The following is a 23371-nucleotide window of genomic DNA, read 5'->3' on the forward strand; positions in this document are numbered from 1 at the left end:
ATTAAAAATGAAAAGAAGACATTACAATGGATATCACAAAAATAAACAGGATTTTTAAGAGACTACTTGTTGGGGGCCGGCGTGAGGCACTCCGCCCATGGCAAAGGTCATGAGGAAGGAGGCTTGACATACGCAAAGGCGGGATCGAGCCTCAGGAGTCCCCCTGGAAATCCTCAAGCATCTACCCCCATAACCAGAGCCTGCCTACTTTACTACTTTGTGCTCTCACCTACACCTCTGACTTTACGGGGGCCTGTCCCCCACCACCTCTTTCGGAGAAGGAGTTAACTTAGAGCTCCAGTTAATAATAATTCCTGGGCGTGATAGGAGTGTTTTAACCTACAAACTCCTCTGAAGATTCTCTAGCCTGCCTGACAGGCTTGTCCGGCCACATGTGATTGCTCACAGCCTCCCAACCGTGAGAGGCACGAGATGCTTTAAACCTTCTAAAAACAGGTTCTTTAGAAAAGTTAGAAAATTATTAGTATAAGTATAATGGGCTGATTAGAAATTGTATTGGTGAAGGGTTTTTTCATTTGTTGAGCCAATGTTTGTTGCTAAGTCTCCATATCCCCTGCCCTTACACACATTAATGAATATATAAAAGAAATAAGTATTAACCTTTGATATAAATCACGTTAGACCTTAGGCTAAGTAAATTCTTTCCTTAACTAAAACCCACTACATCCTCACCCTATAGGAATGTAACTTTATTTGGGTGGTGTCTGTTTTAAGAATAATCACCCCTGGAGAAATAAGTGTCCTGGTTGACTGACCGCTGTCACAAGGAGAGGGTCGTAAATTGTCAGCAGGTCCCCCGGCCAGAAGATGATGTAACACCCCTAAGACCTCTGTATACTTTTGTATGAAGCACCTGACTTTGATAAAAGTCAGGACTGCTGACCCCACGTGACTTTTGCATAACATCTCAGTGTATAAAAGTAGACCATGGAAAATAAAGAATTGGGATCAGTTCCTCGAAAGACTGGTCTCCCCATGTCTCTCTCTCTCTCACTCTGGTTGAGTCTCCATCTGGAGCGCGGAACCCACCATGCTTACTAATTATGCCTGGGCTTCTAAGATCCGACTGGGGAGGCCTCAGTGTTTCCTCTCCTTCGGGAGAACGGAAGGACGCCTGTGGCCTACTTAAGTGGTGCATACTTCTTGTCTTGAAGTTTTATTGGTCCCCCGCGTAAACCAAGCTACTCAGCCTCTTTTCTCCACTGAATTTTCCTACTGAGCTATCCTCATTCTATTACTCTTTATATCCTTAATTAACGTTTAATTAAGCAGTTGTTTCCTGACCCTCGCCTACGCCGTCTCTCCTTCGAATACCCTGGATCAGCTGGGGCTGGACCCCGGCAACTACTATGTATAGGTACATGCTAATTGGTAAAGCCAAGATAAATTCTTAGAAACCTAACCAATCAAGACTGAAATACACAAAAATATTAAATATGTGACTAGATCAATAATGAATAATTAGATTGAACCAGTAATCAAAAGCCACATAATAAAGTAAAATCCAAGATGCAGTAGATTCACTAACATATTTTACCAAACCTTTAAAGAAGAAAGATCTCAAAAGAGATATTTACACATGCGTGTTCCTTTCATTATTACTCACAATAGCAAATAAGTGGAAGAAAGTCAAAAGTCTATTAACAGGTGACTGGATAAAGAAAATATTGTATAGGGGGACATAATGGGACATTTTGCAGCCTTAAAAAAGGACATAATGCTACATGTTACAACATAGATGAAAGTTTAGGATATTATGCTAAACAAATAAAATAAACTCTGTACTCTTTCATTAGGAAACAGTTTGAGAAGTGAATAATTTCACACTGGTGGGCTATTTCAAGAAAAGGCACTAAGAGATCTTTTGCAAGCTCCCCACCAGGCTTCATGAAGATCACAGTCAATTCTCAAACCCGCCACAGGTAACCACATAGCAACATATATTTTGCTTAAATGCAGTTGTTGAAACCTTTTTTAGCTGTATCGTAATAAAGAACATTTTCTGTGTGAGGAAAAAAAGGTGGCTAAAAAGTAATCCCATTTTAAGAAAAAAAAAAAAGGATGACTACAAAGGTTTTAAGATAACTGTATTAATGAAAGGCCACCAGATTAGATAAAAGGGTCTGATAAAAGTCCAAAAGGGTCTCTGGGCTTTCAGTCAAATAAATAAACAATTACTGGTTTAAACCACTAAATGCTGGAGAGGTATGCCACACAGTAAGAGACAACTTACACTTACCTTAAAGTCTACTTTGTCTTTGATTTTAGAATTTTTTTTACAGTATAGTTTTACAGCCTTCTACTTTCATGACATATCATATTATTTTTGATATGTCAGTTGTAAGCAGAGGGTATATGTATGTATGTATGTATGTGTGTTATGTGTATGTATGTCTTGCATCCTACTCTGTTCTTTTGTTTTAATTAAACCTTATGGTTGGATTTTCTTTATTTATTGGCTGCATTGGGACTTTGTTGCTATGTGTGGGCTTTCTCTAGTTATGGTGAGTGGAGGCTACTCTCTCACTGCAGTGTGCAGGCTTCACATTGTGGTAGCTTCTCTTGTGGAGCACAGTCTCTAGGCACGTGGGCTTCAGTAGTTGCAGCTCACGGGCTCTAGAGTGTGGGCTCAGTAGCTGCAGGACACAAGGGCTTGTTTGCTCCACAGCATGTGGAAACTTCCCAGACCAGGGATCAAACCCATGTCCCCTGCACTGGCAGGTAGATTCCTAACCACTGGACCTTCAGGGAAGTCCTTAACATTGGATTTAACTGCAGTACTTAGTCTCTCTACATCTACTATAGTTATTTACATATTTTACTTGAAATATTTTATCTTAATCTTAGCTTTTAATTTGTTCCATATTTATGCAATACTTAATGTACAACATTTTTCTTCCCCTTTTTTGCCTTCCTTGCAATGGCACCCCACTCCAGTACTCTTGCCTGAAAAATCCCATGGGCGGAGGAGCCTGGTAGGCTGCAGTCCATGGGGTCACTAAGAGTCAGACACGACTGAGCGACTTCACTTTGACTTTTCACTTTCATGCATTGGAGAAGGAAATGGCAACCCACTCCAGTGTTCTTGCCTGGAGAATCCCAGGGACTGGGGAGCCTGGTGGGCTGCCGTCTATGGGGTCACACAGAGTCGGATACGACTGAAGTGACTTAGCAATAGCAGCAGTATGATAATTGTGCTTAAAATTCTGCTCTCCTACTTTGAACTGCTTTGTAATTTTATAGAAATATGATTTTAGTGTATGTGTTGGTCACCTTAGCCATGGTAAAAAATCCTCCAGTTCTTTAATGAGTCACACACTTCAATCTCTGTGACCTCTGCCAAGAGTTAGCTCAGCTTTCCTGACTCATATTTACCTCTCCAGAACCAGTGACTTCCTTCTGGGAAAAAATATATTTTATAACTTATCTTAAAATTTTAATATCTACAAGTTTTCTGGGCCTAATGTATGATTTTTTGTTTTGCTAACCCTTGACATGGTAGTTAAATCTCTTATGAATTTTGAGCTCATATATGGCTGATATTCATCTGTAGGAATCCTGCTTGAACTTGCATTCCTCCAGAGAAAAGTATGACTTGCTTCCATCAGCTGTCCTCAGATCTACCAATATGGGTCAAATGTAACTTTCTAGTTTAAAATCTACTAACCACTTATGTTGTATAAACTCAAAACCTAAATCTATGAGACCTGAAGTACAGTCATGCATCCTCATTACGAGAATTGTCATTTCATTGACCTTGAAGTTAGTTGAACAAAATATAACTTGTTTACCTAGAACTTAGAGAACAAAACAGATAACTCATTTTCTCTTTTTGCTTAAAAGAAGTGGCGTATTTGTTTTGTAGTAGGCTACTCTTCCAATTAAGCTGAGGAAATTAAATATTATTGTATGTGGGGTTTGAGAGTTTGGAGGAATTCTAATCTACATTTCCATTGAGGATGTAGCCCTTCTGAAAAAAAAAAAAAAAAAAGAAAGAAAACTAGCAGGCAAGCTTTAAAAAATGAAAAGATAGTTCACTTTAAAAAAGCGATTAAGTGCGCCTATAATACAAAATAAATGAATTAACAAAAACTTGGTATAGTCACAATTTTTAAGAATTCATTTATGGTAAAATCAAAATAATAAACATTTAACAGGAAATGGTTTTTAAATTTTCATTATATAATTGAAATCAAGTTAAAGACAATTATTAAATCATTTAAAACTATAAATGCAAAAAAAAGAAAAAACTGGGGTCAGTCCTAAGATGGTGGAGGAATAGGACAGGGAGACCACTTTCTCCCCCATAAATTCATCAAAAGAACATTTGAACGCTGAGTAAATTTCATAAAAAAACTTCTGAACACCGGCAGAGGACATCAGGCACCCAGAAAAGCAGCCCATTGTCTTCGAAAGGAGGTAGGAAAAAATACAAAAGATAAAGAGACAAAAGAGGTAGGGTCAGAGCTCCTTCCCGGGAAGGGAGTCTTAAAAAAGAGAGAAGTTTCCAAATACCAGGAAACACTCTCACTGCCAAGTCTGTGGCAAGCCTTGGAACCACAGAGGGCAACATAACCGGGAGGAAAAATAAGTAATTAATTAAAACCCACAGATTACGTGCCCAACAGTAACTCCCAGCGGAGAAGCAGCGTAGACGCTTGCATCTGCCACTAGCAAGCGGCGGCTGGGCGGGGAGGTGCGGGCTGCACTGCTTAGAGTAAGGACTGGGCCTGAATGCTCCAAGGGCAATCTGAGGGAACTAACTTGGGCTAGCAAACCAGGCTGTGGGATAGCTACCACGTGAAAAGCCGTTACCTAAGACACCTTCAGGCCCGCTCACATAACAAAGGACTGAGCACAGCTAGCCAGCTGCAGGCCGGCCCATCCCCCTCCGGTGACAGGCAGGTGAGGGCAGCCAGAGCTGGAAGGGGGCAATTGCAGCCCCAGAGAGGCATTATCTACCAAAGTGCAAGCAGGCTTCTTATACTGGATGCTTGGGGTTGGTGCACTGGGACGACCCAGAGGGATGGTACGGGGAGGGAGGAGGGAGGGGGGTTCAGGATGGGGAACACGTGTATACCTGTGGCAGATTCATGTTGCTATATGGCAAAACCAATACAATATTGTAAAGTAATTAACATCCAATTAAAATAAATAAATTTATATTTTAAAAAATTTAAAAAAAAAAAGACTTCTCAGGATTCTGGACAGTCAACATCCGCCTGAGAAGGTGAGCAGGTTGTACACCCAGAAAACCGAGCGGCAGGGACAGGGGAGGCGATACGTCGCAGAGACCGCACTCACCAAACACCTGGTCACCTGAGCTTCTCGGACCTGGGAAGGGCACAAAATGTTGGCCCAAGCAAGTCTGCGCCTTTGAGGACTACCCGAGTGCCTGAACCTGAGCGGCTTAGACCTGGGAAGTGCATACAACCCAGGGCTGGCCTTAGACAGTTCCCAGCAGAGCAACCTAGAGCCTAAGCAGTGTAGACAGGGAAAGCACACACGCTCTGAGCGGGGACAAACCCAATGTGGCTGAGATACTGCGAGCACACGCCAGTGCTTTTGTTTGCAGCGTCCCTCCCTCCCCACAGCACGACTGAACAAGTGAGCCTAAAAAAGTGTCCACCACTGCCTCCTTGTGTCAGGGCGGAAATCAGACACTGAAGAGACCAGCAAACAGAAACTAAAACCGAGGGAACCTCCTTGGAAGTGACAGGTGCAATAAATTAAAACCCTGTAGTTAGTACTGACCATATAGGAAGGGGCCTATAGATCTTGAGAAATATAAGCTGGATCAAGGAAATATCTGAAAATGAACTGACCCCACACTGCCCACAACACCACCAGAGAAAGTCCTAGATATATTTTTACTACTTTTACTATCATTCTTTAATTTTTTTTATTTTTAAGTCCTCTATTACTCCTCTAATTTTCATTTTTATAACCTATTATTACTTTGAAAAAAAGAGACCCTATTTTTTAAAGCAAAATTCATATATATATATTATAATTTTTGTGACTTTTTTTTCCTTTAATATTGAATTTTTGAAAACCCAACCTCTACTCTAGACTTTTAATCTTTGCTTTTTGGTATTTGTTATCAATCTGTACCTTTAAGAACCCAATCTTCAGTACCCATTTTTACTTGGGAGCGAGATTACTGGCTTGACTGCTCTATCCCCCTTTGGACACTCCTTTTTCTCCACCAGGTTGCCTCTATCTCTTCCCTCCCCCTTCTCTTCTCTACCCAACTCTGTGAATCTCTTTCTGTGTTCCGGACGGTGGAGAACACTTAGGGAACTGATTACTGGCTGGATCTGTCTCTCTCCTTTTGATTCCCCGCTTTATCCTCCTAGCCACCTCTGTCTCCTTCCTCCCTTTTCTCTTCTCTGTGTAACTCCGTGAACATCTCTGAGCAGTCCAGACTGTGGAGCGCACATAAGGAAGTGATTACTGGTTAGCTTGCTCTCTCCTCTATTGATTCCACCTCATCTCATCCTGGTCACCTCTATCTCCCTCTTCCCTCTTCTCATCTCCATGTAACTCTATGAACGTCTCTGGGTGTCCCTCACTGTGGAGAAACTTTTCATCTTTAACCTAGATGTTTTATCAATGGTGCGGTATAGATGGAGAAGTCTTTAGGCTACTGTAAAAATAAGACTGAAAACCAGAAGCAGGAGGCTTAAGTCCAAATCCTGAGAACACCAGAGAACTCCTGACTCCAGGGAGCATTAATCAATTGGAGCTCATCAAACACCTCCATACCTACACTGAAACCAAGTACCACCCAAGGGCCAACAAGTTCCAGAGTAAGACATACCATGAAAATTCTCCAGCAACACAGGAACATAGCCCTGAGCTTCAATATACAGGCTGCCCAAAGTCACTCCAAACCCATTAACATCTCATAACTCATTACTGGACACTTTATTGCACTCCAGAGAGAAGAAATCCAGCTCCACCCACCAGAACACCGACACGAGCTTCCCTAACCAGGAAACCTTGACAAGCCACCTGTACAACCCCACCCACAGCAGCGAGGAAACTCTACAATAAAGAGAACTCCACAAACTGCCAGAATACAGAAAGGCCACCCCAAACACAGCAATATAAACAAGATGAAGAGGAATAGAGATGAATATAAAGAGGAATATAAATATTATATATTTATATATAATATAAATATAAATACAGGAATATAAACAAGAGACAGAGGAATACCCAGCAGGTAAAAGAACAGGATAAATACCCACCAAACCAAACAAAAGAGGAAGAGAGAGGGAATCTACCTGATAAAGAATTTCAAATGATGATAGTGAAAATGATCTAAAATCTTTAAAACAAAATGGAATCACAGATAAATAGCCTGGAGACAAGGATTGAGAAGATGCAAGAACGGTCTAACAAAGACCTAGAAGAAATAAAAAAGAGTCAATATATAATGAATAATGTAATAAATGAGATCAAAAACACTCTGGAGGCAACAAATGGTAGAATAACGGAGGCAGAAGATAGGATTAGTGAGGTAGAAGATAGAATGGTAGAAATAAATGAATCGGAGAGGAAAAAAGAAAAACGAATTAAAAGAAATGAGGACAATCTCAGAGACCTCTGGGACAATGTCAAACACCCCAACATTCGAATCATAGGAGTCCCAGAAGAAGAAGACAAAAAGAAAAGCCATGAGAAAATGAGGAGATAATAGTTGAAAACTTCCCTAAAATGGGGAAGGAAATAATCACCCAAGTCCAAGAAACCCAGAGAGTCCCAAACAGGATAAACCCAAGGCAAAACACCCCAAGACACATATTAATCAAATTAACAAAGATCAAACACAAAGAACAAATATTAAAAGCAGCAAGGGAAAAACAACAAATACACAAGGGGATTCCCATAAGGATAACAGCTGCTCTTTCAATAGAAACTCTTCAGGCCAGGAGGGAATGGCAGGACATACTTAAAATGGTGAAAGAAAATAACCTACAGCCCAAATTACTGTACCCAGCAAAGATCTCATTCAGATATGAAGGAGAAATCAAAAGCTTTACAGACAAGCAAAAGCTGAGAGAATTCTGCACCACCAAACCAGCTCTTCAACAAATGCTAAAGGATCTTCTCTAGACAGGAAACACAAAAAGGAGTATAAACTCGAACCCAAAACAATAAAGTAAATGGCAATGGGGTCATACTTATCAATAATTACCTTAAACGTAAATGGGTTGAATGCCCTAACCAAAAGACAAAGACTGGCTGAATGGATACAAAAACAAGACCCCTATATATGTTGTCTACAAGAGACCCACCTCAAAACAGGGGACAAAAACAGACTGAAAGTGAAGGGCTGGAAAAAGATATTCCACGCAAATAGAGACCAAAAGAAAGCAGGAATAGCAATACTCATATCAGATAAAATAGACTTTAAAACAAAGGCTGTGAAAAGAGACAAAGAAGGACACTACATAATGATCAAAGGATCAATCCAAGAAGATGATATAACAATGATAAATATATATGCACCCAACATAGGAGCACCACAATATGTAAGACAAATGCTAACAAGTATGAAAGGGGAAATTAACAATAACACAATAATAGTGGGAGACTTTAATACCCCACTCACACCTATGGATAGATCAGCTAAACAGAAATTTAACAAGGAATTTAAATGATACAAACTTTAAATGATACAATAGACCAGTTAGACCTAATTGATATATAGGACATTCACCCCAAAACAATGAATTTCACCTTTTTCTCAAGCACACATGGAACCTTCTCCAGGATAGATCACATCCTGGGCCATAAATCTAGCATTGGTAAATTAAAAAAAAAAAAAACTGAAATGATTCCAAGCATCTTTTCTGACCACAATGCAGTAAGATTAGATCTCAATTACAGGAGAAAAACTATTAAAAATTCCCACATATGGAGGCTGAACAACACGCTGCTGAATAACCAACAAATCACAGAAGAAATCAAAATATGCATAGAAACGAATGAAAATGAAAACACAACAACCCAAAACCTGTGGGACACTGTAAAAGCAGTCCTAAGGGGAAGGTTCATAGCAATACAGGCATACCTCAAGAAACAAGAAAAAAGTCAAATAAATAACCTAACTCTACACCTAAAGCAACTAGAAAAGGAAGAAATGAAGAACCCCAGGGTTAGTAGAAGGAAAGAAATCTTAAAAATTAGGGCAGAAATAAATGCAAAAGAAACAAAAGAGACCATAGCAAAAATCAACAAAGCCAAAAGCTGGTTCTTTGAAAGGATAAATAAAATTGACAAACCATTAGCCAGACTCATCAAGAAACAAAGGGAGAAAAATCAAATCAATAAAATTAGAAATGAAAATGGAGAGATCACAACAGACAACACAGAAATACAAAGGATCATAAGAGACTACTATCAGAAACTATATGCCAATAAAATGGACAACCTGGAATATATGGACAAATTCTTAGGAAAATACAACTTTCCAAAACTTAACCAGGAAGCAATAGAAAATCTTAACAGACCCATCACAAGCATGGAAATTGAAACTGTATTCAGAAATCTTCCAGCAAACAAAAGCCCAGGTCCAGACGGCTTCACAGCTGAATTCTACCAAAAATTTAGAGAAGAGCTAACACCTATCCTACTCAAACTCTTCCAGAAAATTGCAGAGGAAGGTAAACTTCCAAAATCATTCTATGAGGCCACCATCACCCAATACCAAAACCTGACAAAGATCCCACAAAAAAAGAAAACTACAGGCCAATATCACTGATGAACATAGATGCAAAAATCCTTAACAAAATTCTAGCAATCAGAATCCAACAACACATTAAAAAGATCATACATCATGACCAAGTGGGCTTTATCCTAGGGATGCAAGGATTCTTCAATATGCACAAATCAATCAATGTAATACACCACATTAACAAATTAAAAAATAAAAGCCACATGATTATCTCAATAGATGCAGAGAAAGCCTTTGACAAAATTCAACATCCATTTATGATAAAAAATCTCCAGAAAGCAGGAATAGAAGGAACATACCTCAACATAATAAAAGCTATGTATGACAAACCCACAGCAAACATTATCCTAGATGGTGAAAAATTGAAAGCATTTCCCCTAAAGTCAGGAACAAGACAAGGGTGCCCACTTTCACCACTACTATTCAACATAGTTTTGGAAGTTTTGGCCACAGCAATCAGAACAGAAAAAGAAATAGAAGGAATCCAAATTGGAAAAGAAGAGGTAAAACTCTGTTTGCAGATGACATGATCCTTTACACAGAAAACCCTAAAGACTCCACCAGAAAATTACTAGAACTAATCAATGAATATAGTAAAGTTGCAGGATATAAAATCAACACACGGAAATCCCTTGCATTCCTATACACTAATAATGAGAAAATAGAACGAGAAATTAAGGAAACAATTCCATTCACCATTGCAACCTAAAGAAACTAAAGACCTATATATAGAAAACTATAAAACACTGGTGAAAGAAACCAAAGAGAACACAAATAGATGGAGAAATATACCGTGTTCATGGATTGGAAGAATCAATATAGTGAAAATAAGTATACTACCCAAAGCAATCTATAGATTCAATGCAATTCCTATCAAGCTACCAATGGTATTCTTCACAGAGCTAGAACAAATAATTTCACAATTTGTATGGAAATACAAAAAACCTCAAATAGCCAAAGCAATCTTGAGAAAGAAGAATGGAACTGGAGGAATCAACCTGCCTGACTTCAGGCTCTACTACAAAGCCACAGTCATCAAGACAGTATGGTACTGGCACAAAGACAGAAATATAGATCAAGGAACAAAATAGAAAGCCCAGAGATAAATCCACGCACCTATGGACACCTTATCTTTGGCAAAGGAGACAAGAATATACAATGGATTAAAGACAATCTCTTTAACAAGTGGTGCTGGGAAAACTGGTCAACCACTTGTAAAAGAATGAAACTAGAACACTTTCTAACACCATACACAAAAATAAACTCAAAATGGATTAAAGAGCTAAACGTAAGACCAGAAACTATTAAACTCCTAGAGGAGAACATAGGCAAAACACTCTCCGACATACATCACAGCAGGATCCTCTATGACCCACCTCCCAGAATATTGGAAATAAAAGCAAAAATAAACAAATGGGACCTAATTAAAAGCTTCTGCACAACAAAGGAAACTCTAAGCAAGGTGAAAAGACAGCCTTCAGAATGGGAGAAGATAATAACAAATGAAGCAACTGACAAACAACTAATCTCGAGAATATACAAGCAACTCCTATAGCTCAATTCCAGAAAAATGACCCAATCAAAAAATGGGCCAAAGAACTAAACAGACATTTCTCCAAAGACATACAGATGGCTAACAAACACATGAAAAGATGCTCAACATCACTCATTATCAGAGAAATGCAAATCAAAACCACTATGAGGTACCATTTCACGCCAGTCAGAATGCCTGTGATCCAAAAGTCTACAAGCAATAAATGCTGGAGAGGATGTGGAGAAAAGGGAACCCTCTTACACTATTGGTGGGAATGCAAACTAGTACAGCCACTATGCAGAACAGTGTGGAGATTCCTTAAAAAACTGGAAATAGAACTGCCCTATGACCCAGCAATCCCACTGCTGGGTATACACACCGAGGAAACCAGAATTGAAAGAGACACGTGTACCCCAATGTTCATTGCAGCACTATTTATAATACCAGGCCATGGAAGCAACCTAGATGTCCATCAGCAGACAAATGGATAAGAAAGCTGTGGTACATATACACAATGGAGTATTACTCAGCCATTAAAAAGAATACATTTGATTTAGTTCTAATGAGGTGGATGAAACTGGAGCCTAGTATACAGAGTGAAGTAAGCCAGAAAGAAAAACACCAATACGGTATACTAACGCATATATATGGAATTTAGAAAGATGGTAATGATAACTCCATATCCAAGACAGCAAAAGAGACACAGATGTATAGAACAGTCTTTTGGACTCTGTGGGAGAGGGAGAGGGTGGGATGATTTGGGAGAATGGCATCAAAACATGTATAATGTCATATGTGAAACGAATTGGCAGTCCAGGTTCGATGCATGATACAGGATGCTTGGGGCTGGTGCACTGGGATGACCCAGAGGGATGGTATGTGGAGGGAGGTGGAAGGGGGGTTCAGGATGGGGAACATGTGTATACCCATGGCGGATTCATGTTGATGTATGGCAAAACCAATACAACATTGTAAAGTAATTAGCCTCCAATTAAAACAAATAAATTTATATTAAAAAATAAAAAAAAAACTTACCAGATTTTTATCCACAACAATATACATATCAATGTATCGGGGGAATAATTTGGTATGGCCAAATCTCTGAAAAACATATAACATGAGTCCTGAGAAATTTCCAAAAGTGTATGTTCTATTGAAATTATGTTCAGATAAACTGAGAGGCATGTTGCTACTGAATATATATTAAGGTGATTTTCAAATACAAATTTTATGTACTATTCAGAAAATTCCAGTCCAGAATATGCCTGGTTAATAAGAATTTCAGTGAGAGTCAGTGCTGTATATAATACTCAGACATAATTTGATTTTTACAATAGCTGATATTAGAAATATTAAGTTTATAACATAAAATTTTCCTTTCCTTGTGCGCTCATTCAGTGTTGTCCAACTCTTTGTGACCTCATGGACTGTAGCTTGTCAGGCTCCTCTGTCCATGGGATTATCCAGAGAGGAATACTGTAGTGGTTTGCCATTTCCTTCTCCAGGGGATCTTCCCAACCCATGGATCAAACCCATGTCTCCTTTGTCTCCTGCATTGGCAGGCCGATTCTTTACCACTGGGCCACCAGGAAGCCTTCCTTTCCTTAGCCTTGTGATCATTTTTCATAGTAATCTTTCATGTGGGCAGATTTTTTCGCTATCAATTATTAGAAACTACTTTTGACAAACCATGGTTTAGAAAAATATTACTAAAGTTTACAATCACTGACTGTTCACTGGAGCCAGGAATGTTATTTATGGCAGCTTACAGGTCTTTGTGGAGGAAGAATTCATCAGTTTGCTTTACACGTACCTTATGCAAGCCACTAACTATTATTATCCATTTCTGAATTCTCATATAACAAAGACTCATTTAGAAATTCAGATCACATATTCACTCAAATTACCAGAATAATTCAGGAAAAGGAAGAATTTACATTAATTATCCAAATGTCCACATATGAAAATTAGCTTTTTGGTTTATATAATCTTATATTCACATATCTGTTTCCAAAATCAATTACCTAAGTTTTTGCTAAACTTTCATCTAACAAGAAGCATAACAAAAAATTTCATTCTGCAGCCATCTGAAAATTCATGAAATGCCATCATGAAAAAGTAAGATAAACTTAAAATTTACAAGTCACCAAATTTTGCTCTGAAAGTATTTTTCATTTTATAAAATTACACAGAATACATTATAATAAGGAGTCCACACTTACTTCTGAACTTTTTCTGACTTTATACTGTGATCGCTCATAGCTGTAAGAGTCATTTTCCAGTAACAGAGGGACAGCACTTATATCATTTTTTTCTTCATAAATCATGTGCATGAATCCTGATACTGACTCAACTGGTTCAAGTGCATATGAGATGTTTTTAAACTGCAGTGTTCCCCTGAATGGTAAAAATAATCAAAACAAATCTGAAATTACCCTACTGGAACTGTAATTCTAATAAGAAATGTTGGCCAAAAAACAATTTTTTTTACATTTAAAGTCATCTTGTTTTTTCTATTTCTGTCTTTATTCTTTGAGGTATTGTTCTAGAACTGGACAGTAATAACACAGTATATGTCTGGCTTTTTATTACAAATATTCTAATAGAAATATTTTGATTATCTTAAAGAAACCAGTTTTAGTGGCATGCATCTGTCAACATAAAAAAATGCACAATGATAGAGCTGCAAGGTAAGTTTTATTTGGGAGCAAAACGAGGACTGCAGCCCGGGTGATATTAGATAGCTCAGATATCTCTAACTGTTCTAAGGAGGTAGCAGGGAAGGAGAGTTTATATGTGATTTTTGTGAAGGTGGTGTACATGCGATCAAGCACGTATTTTTTGTAGAAAGTTTCTGCTAGTCTCATGAAGCTTCTGCTAGTCACAGGAAATAGCCATTACCATGAAGGATTTTATTGCTTTTCTAGCTATGAGGAAATACAAAAATTGGGCTCATAAAATCAGCTCCTGAGAATATCTAACTACCTGAAGACCTGTTCTGCCAGTCTTCACAGAGCACAGAGTGCCGCATTTCTGCTCTCAACCCTGAATTCCACTCCTTCAGGGGGTGCAAATTCAGCAGAAGCATACAATTTAATCCTTGTTGAGGTAGACAGCAAGTGCCAATATATAGGCACATCTACACACATCTATGACACATCTATGTGCTTAAACAGGTTAAGACTTCTACTTAGGGTGTTGATGTTCTAACCAAGATTTTAGCCATAGGCACTCTTCTCCTGAGTTTAGGTCCCTTCCTTCTCTTTGAAATCCCTATATCTCCCTTGATACTTCATGTTCTAAATCATTTGTGTGGCTGAGTTAAAGGTACTATCTGCCTGAGAATGACTGTGAGCAGAGCCAAAGTATCAGTCAGACTCAGGCATTCCGCATTGTCAATCATTCTAGAAAGTTAAGATACCTGTAAAAACATAAAGCAGAGAAGGCAATGGCACCCCACTTCAGTACTCTTGCCTGGAAAATCCCATGGATGGAGGAGCCTGGTAGGTTGCAGTCCATGGGGTTGCTCAGAGTCGGACACGACTGAGCGACTTCACTTTCACTTTTCACTTTCCTGCATTGGAGAAGGAAATGGCTAACCCACTCCAGTGTTCTTGCCGGGAGAATCCCAGGGACAGGGGAGCCTGATGGGCTGCCGTCTATGGGGTCGCACAGAGTCAGACACGACTGAAGCAACTTAGCAGCAGCAGCAGCAAAAACATAAAGAATTTGAGAAGACTAGTATGGAGAGACCCAATCAACACTACCTGTACTCAAGATTGCTCAAAGCCTCAAGCAGCATAGCCTGTTAGAATCAACGTGTAGACTCCCATCTGGAATGGATACTGCCAGGGTGACTAACTTTATTTTGTCAGTAATTCTGGCTCACTCCATAGGAAATTGAAATAATAAAGGTGAGTGTAGAACTAGAAAAAGTACTGGAGGATAAATATTACAGTTTAGCAAGATCAAATACTGGCAAAAGGAGTATCTCTAAATAGGTTACAACCTGAGTCCCGAACAAATGTTGAGTGATACAAGAGAATTTGGAAAACCTGCAACATATCCATGATAATTGCAATCCATCTGAGGGGAAAAAAAAAAAAAAAAAAAACACACAGAAAAAAAATGGTTAACTTCTTTTTTAAATGGACATTCCAGATACCTCACTTGTATTTTTTACTTTCACTGCCTTAGGACTTTAATATGAATGGCCATGACACAATGAGTTGTGCCAGGTAGAAATAAGAACTAGTCCAGTTTATTTAATTTCACTGAATGTGTGAAATAACATTTTAATAATTTCATAATATTTATATTTTAAGGAAAATTCAGAATAAGAAATATATAACAAAGAAACCTAAGTCTTACCTGAGCTGACAAAGGCTGATGATGTTGGACGTCATTTTTGTCATAAAAATAAACAACAGAAGCTGAAGATAAAAATGACCTAGGCAGAAATCACAAAAACATGGTCAAATTGTAAATAGAAAACAAAGAAAAATTATTCTTCATAATACAAATTTTCTTTTTAAAGGAGGAATTTAAAGTAGTGCCAATTATCTTGGCATATCCTATTGCCCAGATACTGGTCATTTAAATAAGTTTGGGGCAGAAGGAGGTATTTTAACTACAGTGACATAATACAAAAATGCATGATAATGAACAACCCAAACTGCTAGAAATATCAAACAGTGAAATAAGACAGGTATCAATTTTCAGCGTAGAACCTTCAAATCCTTGTCATTATTGCTCATTAATTCTAGACTTTAAACTTGAATCTCAAAGTTAAAATGTAGGGTTAGGCCAAAATTTATAAGATTTTCTTAACATCATTAAAAAATTCACATTCACTAACCTTAACTGTGGTGTTGGAGAAGACTCTTGAGAGTCCCCTGGACTGCAAGGAGATCAAACCAGTCAATCCTAAAGGAGATCAGTCCTGAATATTCATTGGAAGGACTGATGCTGAAGCTGAAACTCCAATACTTTGGTCACCTGATGTGAAGAACTGACTCATTGGAAAAGACCCTGATGCTGGGAAAGACTGAAGGCAGGAGGCGAAGGGGACGACAGAGGATGATATGGTTGGATGGCATCACCAACTCAATGGACATGAGTTTGAGCAAGCTCCAGGACTTGGTTATGGACAGAGAAGGCTGGCATGCTGCAGTCCATGTGGTCACAGAGTCGGACACGACTGAGCAACTGAACTGAACTGAACTGAACCTTAACTGAGTACCAAGTTCTTCTCAATAACCCTGGTCAGAATTTTCTTTCATTCTCCTCAGTAATTATATAAAAACTTGACATCATTCCTGTCAATCATCTCAGTAACTTCCATGTCACCTCACTGTCAGATCCCCTGTACCCATCCTCACTCCTTATCTTTGAGAATGATTGCTTCTTTTGTTCAAAGCAAATCATCACACCTGTACTATGCATCTTATTCTGTGCCATGTATTGAAGATACATCACTTTATTAGTACTGTAATTTCAAGCTCTTCCTCTCTACTGTTTTTATCTTAATACTATTGAGAAGTTTACTGTCAAGTCATTATCATCCTGAATAACTGTCCCTCAGCCCTGTGTCTTCCTCTCACTATTCCCTACATATTTTCAATTCTCAATAGATTTTATCAAAAGAGTACTCTACACACAGTTTCTTCACTTTGTCAATTGTTACTCACCCTTAAGTGCTCTAGAAAAGATCCATAACCACCAGAATGTCAAATCCAAAAGAAAATTTTAAAGTAATCATTGCACTGGACTTCTGGTATCATTTTTAAAACTGTGGCCACTTGGTCTATTCACTTAATTTACATCACACATCACTCATGCTTCACTTCCTACCTCCTTGACTGTTCTAGCTTGATCTCTTTTGGCAGAACCATAAAGAGAAACACTGGTCTTTCCCAAGATTCCATCTTTAGCCACCTGTATATTTGTAAGCACTCTGTAAGTTTGCATTTTTTTTAATTACTGCTAAATCTATATTGCCAATCTCTCCTTAGCGATTCAAATTCCTATATTTGTATACCTAATGGGGAAAAAAAGCCATGTGAATATCTTACAAGCAATGCAAACCAAATTCACCCCTCAGATAAATATCTCCTTCATTAATACCCCTCATTTTATTACACAAACCCGCCAATTTTCTTAAGCAACAACTAAATTATCCAAAATTCCTCACTGTTTCCCAATCATCCTACCAAATCTGTCCTCAAGATCTACTGAATTTTTCTTTCCAGTGCAATGATCATTCTTCAAGCTACTATCATCATGCACTTACACTATTATATAATTGTATAATTAGACATTCCAATTCCATTTTTACCCCCTCAAAAACAGACTATGAGACTCAATGGACCTATATAAGTACGTGCTTAAAAATATTTATGGCTTCTAATAGCCTTACCATGGCATTATAGATCTTCTACAGTCATTCTCACACTGAATTTCTGCACACCACAAAATCTATTCTGTATCAACCTGCAGATGATTTCCTCAAAACAGAATACCCCCCAATACTACCCCACTTCTTTTAGAACTAAAGTATCTTTCCTCAAGTCATCTCTTTGCAAAAAAGCCTTCCCTGATTTCCAAAGAATACTATCTACACATTTATCACAATGTTGCATTATAAAACAATTCTTCATTTATCTATTGATGTGTCTGAATACATCTTTATTACAAATTATTTAACTAAGACTACTTGTTTCATTGCTTTTTGTGTGCTTAGGACTTTACCCAAAAACTCACATACAATAGGTATCAAATTAATACACATATCTAATAAACAATTGAATTAAAATGATTCTATGGATAATTATTTTTTTAATCAATACACCAAAAAATTAAAATTTTAAAAGATAAAATAATTACTTACTGCTTTGTGAGATGGACAAAATATGGATTTCCTCCTATTGTAATGACATAAGCCACCTGTACACAAGCATCAAAAAAAATCAATAATAACACCTACAAAAATTATGCTAAATAATGTTTTTTCTAAGTTATCCTTTTGAGATTGACAAAATTAATAATAATACATAACTATTCTATGTGCTTCCATTGCCATGTGGATATTGAAATCTTCAGAATTCTGAATTGAGAACTAGGTGGTAGCATTCCCACATGCCTGCTACTCACCAGTACTCACACATCTGAGGAATAAGCTTGCTGATAATCATCTCTAGTCTAAGACACACACCACCAACTCACCATGCCCAAGGTAAATGCCAAGATGCCCACCTCACTTGAGAGAAACCATTTCTTGCTCACTCCCAGCCCTCCTATAAAGTAAATTTTCCTGTTCATTGGAAGACACACTTCTAAAAGACAGAACTACAAGAAATGTACTACACCTGTGGCAAGATAACACAATAATTACCACTGCACTTTGCTTCGGAGAAGGCATGGCACCCCACTCCAGTACTCTTGCCTGGAAAATCCCATGGACGGAGGAGCCTGGTAGGCTGCAGTCCATGGGGTCGCACAGAGTCGGAAATGACTGAGCAACTTCACTTTCACTTTTCACTTTCATGCATTGGAGAAGGAAATGGCAACCCACTCCAGTGGTCTTGCCTGGGGAATCCCAGGGACGGGGGAGCCTGATGGGCTGCCGTCTATGGGGTCGCACAGAGTCGGACACGACTGAAGCGACTTAGCAGTAGCTGCAGCACTTTCCTTATCGAATGCAAGCGATGAAATTCCTCTGGAAGAGAATGTAGGAGAGAACAGAGGAAGATCACAGACATGTCTATGTATTAAATAAATATGATGAAAATAAAGGAGAAAAACAACAACAAAATTCTGCAATTAATAAGAAATATACAAAACTGACCGGAAGAAAAAATTTCAAAAAGACATCATCCAGAGCTTCTACAAACTTTCATACACAAATCCAACTGTTTGGGTTCAATTGTTTTCTCCCTCCATCCAAATTTACATGTGAAACCTAACTTTAGAATGTGACCTTATTCAGAGACAAGGTCTTTACAGAGGTAATCAAGTTAGGGAGAGGCCATTAGTGTGGCCCTAATCCAATGTAAGTGGTATCCTTATAAAAAAAGGAAATTTGCACACACCTTTCACGACCCAGATAATCACGATGGTGTGATCACTGACCTAGAGCCAGACATCCTGGAATGTGAAGTCAAGTGGGCCTTAGAAAGCATCACTACCAACAAAGCTGCTACTGCTAAGTCACTTCAGTCGTGTCCAACTCTGTGTGACCCCATAGACAGCAGTCCACCAGGCTCCCCCGTCCCTGGGATTTTCCAGGCAAGAACACTGGACTGGGTTGCCATTTCCTTCTCCAATTCAGGAAAGTGAAAAGTGAAAGTGAAGTCACTCAGTCGTGTCCGACTCTTCGCGACCTCATGGACTGCAGCCCACCAGGCTCCTCCATCCATGGGATTTTCCAGGCAAGAATACTGGAGTGGGGTGCTAGTGGAGGTGATAGAATTCCAGTTGAGCTATTCCAAATCCTGAAAGATGATGCTGTGAAAGTGCTGCACTCAATAGGCCAGCAAATTTGGAAAACTCAGCAGTGGCCAAAGGCCTGGAAAAGGTCAGTTTTCATTCCAATCCCAAAGAAAGGCAATGCCAAAGAATGCTCAAACTACCACACACTTGCACTCATCTCACACGCTAGTAAAGGAATGCTCAAAATTCTCCAAGCCAGGCTTCAGCAATATGTGAACCGTGAACTTCCTGATGTTCAAGCTGGTTTTAGAAAAGGCAGAGGAACCAGAGACCAAATTGCCAACATCTGCTGGATCATAGAAAAAGTAAGAGAGTTCCAGAAAAACATCTATTTACGCTTTATTGACTATGCCAAAGCCTTTGACTGTGTGGATCACAAGAAACTGTGGAAAATTCTGAAAGAGATGGGAATACCAGACCACCTGATCTGCTTCTTGAGAAATTTGTATGCAGGTCAGGAAGCAACAGTTAGAACTGGACATGGAACAACAGACTGGTTCCAAATAGGAAAAGGTGTACATCAAGGCTGTATATTATCACCCTGTTTATTAACTTCTATGCAGAGTACATCATGAGAAACGCTGGACTGGAAGAAGCACAAGCTGGAATCAAGATTGCTGGGAGAACTATCAATAATCTCAGATATGCAGATGACACCACCCTTATGGCAGAAAGTGAAGAGGAACTAAAAAGCCTCTTGATGAAAGTGAAAGTGGAGAGTGAAAAAGTTGGCTTAAAGCTCAACATTCAGAAAACGAAGATCATGGCATCTGGTCCCATCACTTCATGGGAAATAGATGGGGAAACAGTGGAAACAGTGTCAGACTTTATTTTTTGGGGCTCCAAAATCACTGCAGATGGTGACTGCAGCCATGAAATTAAAAGACGCTTACTCCTTGGATGGAAAGTTATGACCAACCTAGATAGCATATTCAAAAGCAGAAACATTACTTTGCCAACAAAGGTCTGTCTAGTCAAGGCTATGGTTTTTCCTGTGGTCATGTATGGATGTGAGAGTTGGACTGTGAAGAAGGCTGAGCGCTGAAGAATTGATGCTTTTGAACTGTGGTGTTGGAGAAGACTCTTGAGAGTCCCTTGGACTGCAAGGAGATCCAACCAGTCCATTCTGAAGGACATCAGCCTTGGGCTTTCTTTGGAAGGAATGATGCTAAAGCTGAAACTCCAGTACTTTGGCCATCTCATGCGAAGAGTTGACTCATTGGAAAAGACTCTGATGCTGGGAGGGATTGGGGGCAAGAGGAGAAGGGGACAACAGAGGATGAGATGGCTGGATAGCATCACTGACTCGATGGATGTGAGTCTGGGTGAACTCCGGGAGTTGGTGATGGACAGGGAAGCCTGGCGTGCTGCAATTCATGGGGTCGCAAAGAGTTGGACACGACTGAGCAACTGATCTGATCTGATCTGATCTGACACAATGGGAGAATCTCCAGTCTCTATAAGCTAATGGCAGAGGCTGGGAACAGATCTGTCCCTCATAGTACTCAAAAAGAACCAATGCTGCCAACATCTTGATCTTGGACTTTTAGCCTCCAAAACTATGAGACAATAAGTTTCTGTCACTTAAGACACATTGTTTGTGTTTCTTTGTTATAGGGGCCTTAGCAAACAAATACACCAACTTTTCCTTTAAAAAAAAATGATAACAAATGCTAAAGAACAGGATCAAATTTAAAATAAATAAATAAAAAATAGAGAATAGCAACAAGCCCACAAGTAATACCTATTAAATAACTTTGATTAAAATGAGAACATGGAGAATTTCAATAAAAGTGTAGAATCTGTAATAAAGAAACAAATTAAAATTGTACAGCAGAAAAAAACCAGTATCTGTTATTAAAAATTCTATGAAAGGGTATAAAAGAAGATTAGACTTAGCAGGGGTTAAAATTGGTGACAGGAATACAGGTCAGTAGAAAATATCCATGTTGAAACACAGAGAAAAATGCAAAGAAGGAAACAAGAGAAATGTGACCAATTAAAAATGTCTAGCGCTCATGTACTTCCCTCATGGCTCAGACTATAAAGCATCTGCCTACAATGAGGGAGACCTGGGTTCGATCCTTGGGTCAGGAAGACCCCCTGGAGAAGAAAATGGCAACCTACTCCAGTACCCTTGCCTGGAAAATCCCAGGGATGGAGGAGCCTGGCAGGCTACAGTCCATAGTGTCGCAAAGAGTCGGACACGACTGAGCGACTTCAATTCACGTCACTTCACTCCACTCCAACACTCATGCAATTATAATCCAAAAAATAAGGAGAAAGGTAAGACTAAGAAATAACACTTGGAGAATTCACGGTTGACACTTTCAAAGCTTATGAACGATAACAACTCACAGTGGCAAATTATTATATAATTCCAAAGCAGGATGAACATAAAGAAAGCAAACCTGGGCATGTCATACTCAAAAATTTAAAACAAAATAAAAAGAGAAAACACTCAAAATCAATAAGAGAAAAATGACACATTATGTTCAGAACAATTCTTAATAAATTATGTGACTAACAAAAGGCAATGGAATGACCTCTTCAAAGTATTGAAAGAAAAGTATGAGTACCAGTACTCACCTATATTAAAACTTGTAATAAAGCTACATTAATTAAGGCAGTGGAATATAGGACAATAGGGATAACAGTCCAACAGCCCAGATGATAAAGGGATCAAGGCAACAAGTTGATATAATAATTGTAAATATATATGCACCCAACATAGGAGTACCTAAATACATAAAGCAAATATTAACAAACAAAAAAGGAGGAATTGAGAGTAACACAACAACAGTAGGGTTTTTAACCCTTCACTGACATCAATGGACAGATAATAGAGACAGAAAATTTAAATTAATAAGGAAACACTGGCCTTAAATGACACACTATCAAATGAACTTGAGAGATTCTTACAGAAAATTCCATCCAAAAGAAGAATACTCTTTTCAAGGGCACTAGAAGCATTTCCAGAAGAGACCACATACTATGCCAAAAACAAGTCTCAGTAAATTTGAGAAAACTGAAATCAAATCACTCATTTTTTTCAGACCACAGAGGTCTGAGACTAGAAATCAGAACAAGAAAAAAAAACTGCAAAAAAACACTAGCATGTGGAGTCTGAACAATATGCTACTAAACAACTGATGTATTACAGCAGAAATCAAATAGCAAATCAAAAAATACCTGGAGACAAATGAAAATGGAAACAAACTAATCCAAAATATATGAGATGTGGCAAAAGCAGTTCTAAGAGGGACATTTTTAGTAATATCTTATCTCAGTAAACAAGAAAAATCTCAAATAAATAATCTAACCTTACACCAAAGGAACTATATAAAAAGAAGAACAAACAACACCCAAAGTTAGTAGAAGGCAAGATATCAAAAAGATCAGAAGAGAAATAAATGACATAGAAATTTTAAAATAAATCAATAAAACTAAGAGCTAGTTATTTGAAAAGATAAATAAAAATCACAAAACTTTCAGTAAGACTCATCAAGAAAAACAAGAGCCAAAATAAAATCAGAAATAAAAAAGAAGTTCTAACAAACACCCCAGAACTACAAAAA

General features: G+C 38.5%; 1 protein-coding gene across 1 annotated transcript in view; it reads right to left on the minus strand.

Moving 5' to 3' along the window:
* LOC129644378 (disintegrin and metalloproteinase domain-containing protein 5-like) overlaps positions 1-23371 on the minus strand; it is a 166720-nt gene that overhangs the window by 137322 nt on the left and 6027 nt on the right. Inside the window, exons 3-7 of the mRNA XM_055570041.1 lie at positions 18193-18248; positions 15675-15753; positions 15313-15389; positions 13526-13700; positions 12339-12404 (exon numbers count right to left, since the gene is read on the minus strand). Of these exons, the coding sequence (XP_055426016.1) occupies positions 12339-12404; positions 13526-13700; positions 15313-15389; positions 15675-15753; positions 18193-18248 (453 nt within the window). The remainder of the gene's footprint in view (positions 1-12338; positions 12405-13525; positions 13701-15312; positions 15390-15674; positions 15754-18192; positions 18249-23371) is intronic.

The sequence above is a fragment of the Bubalus kerabau genome, chromosome 2 (assembly GCF_029407905.1).
Source record: "Bubalus kerabau isolate K-KA32 ecotype Philippines breed swamp buffalo chromosome 2, PCC_UOA_SB_1v2, whole genome shotgun sequence".
NCBI classification, from domain to species: Eukaryota; Metazoa; Chordata; class Mammalia; order Artiodactyla; family Bovidae; genus Bubalus; species Bubalus kerabau.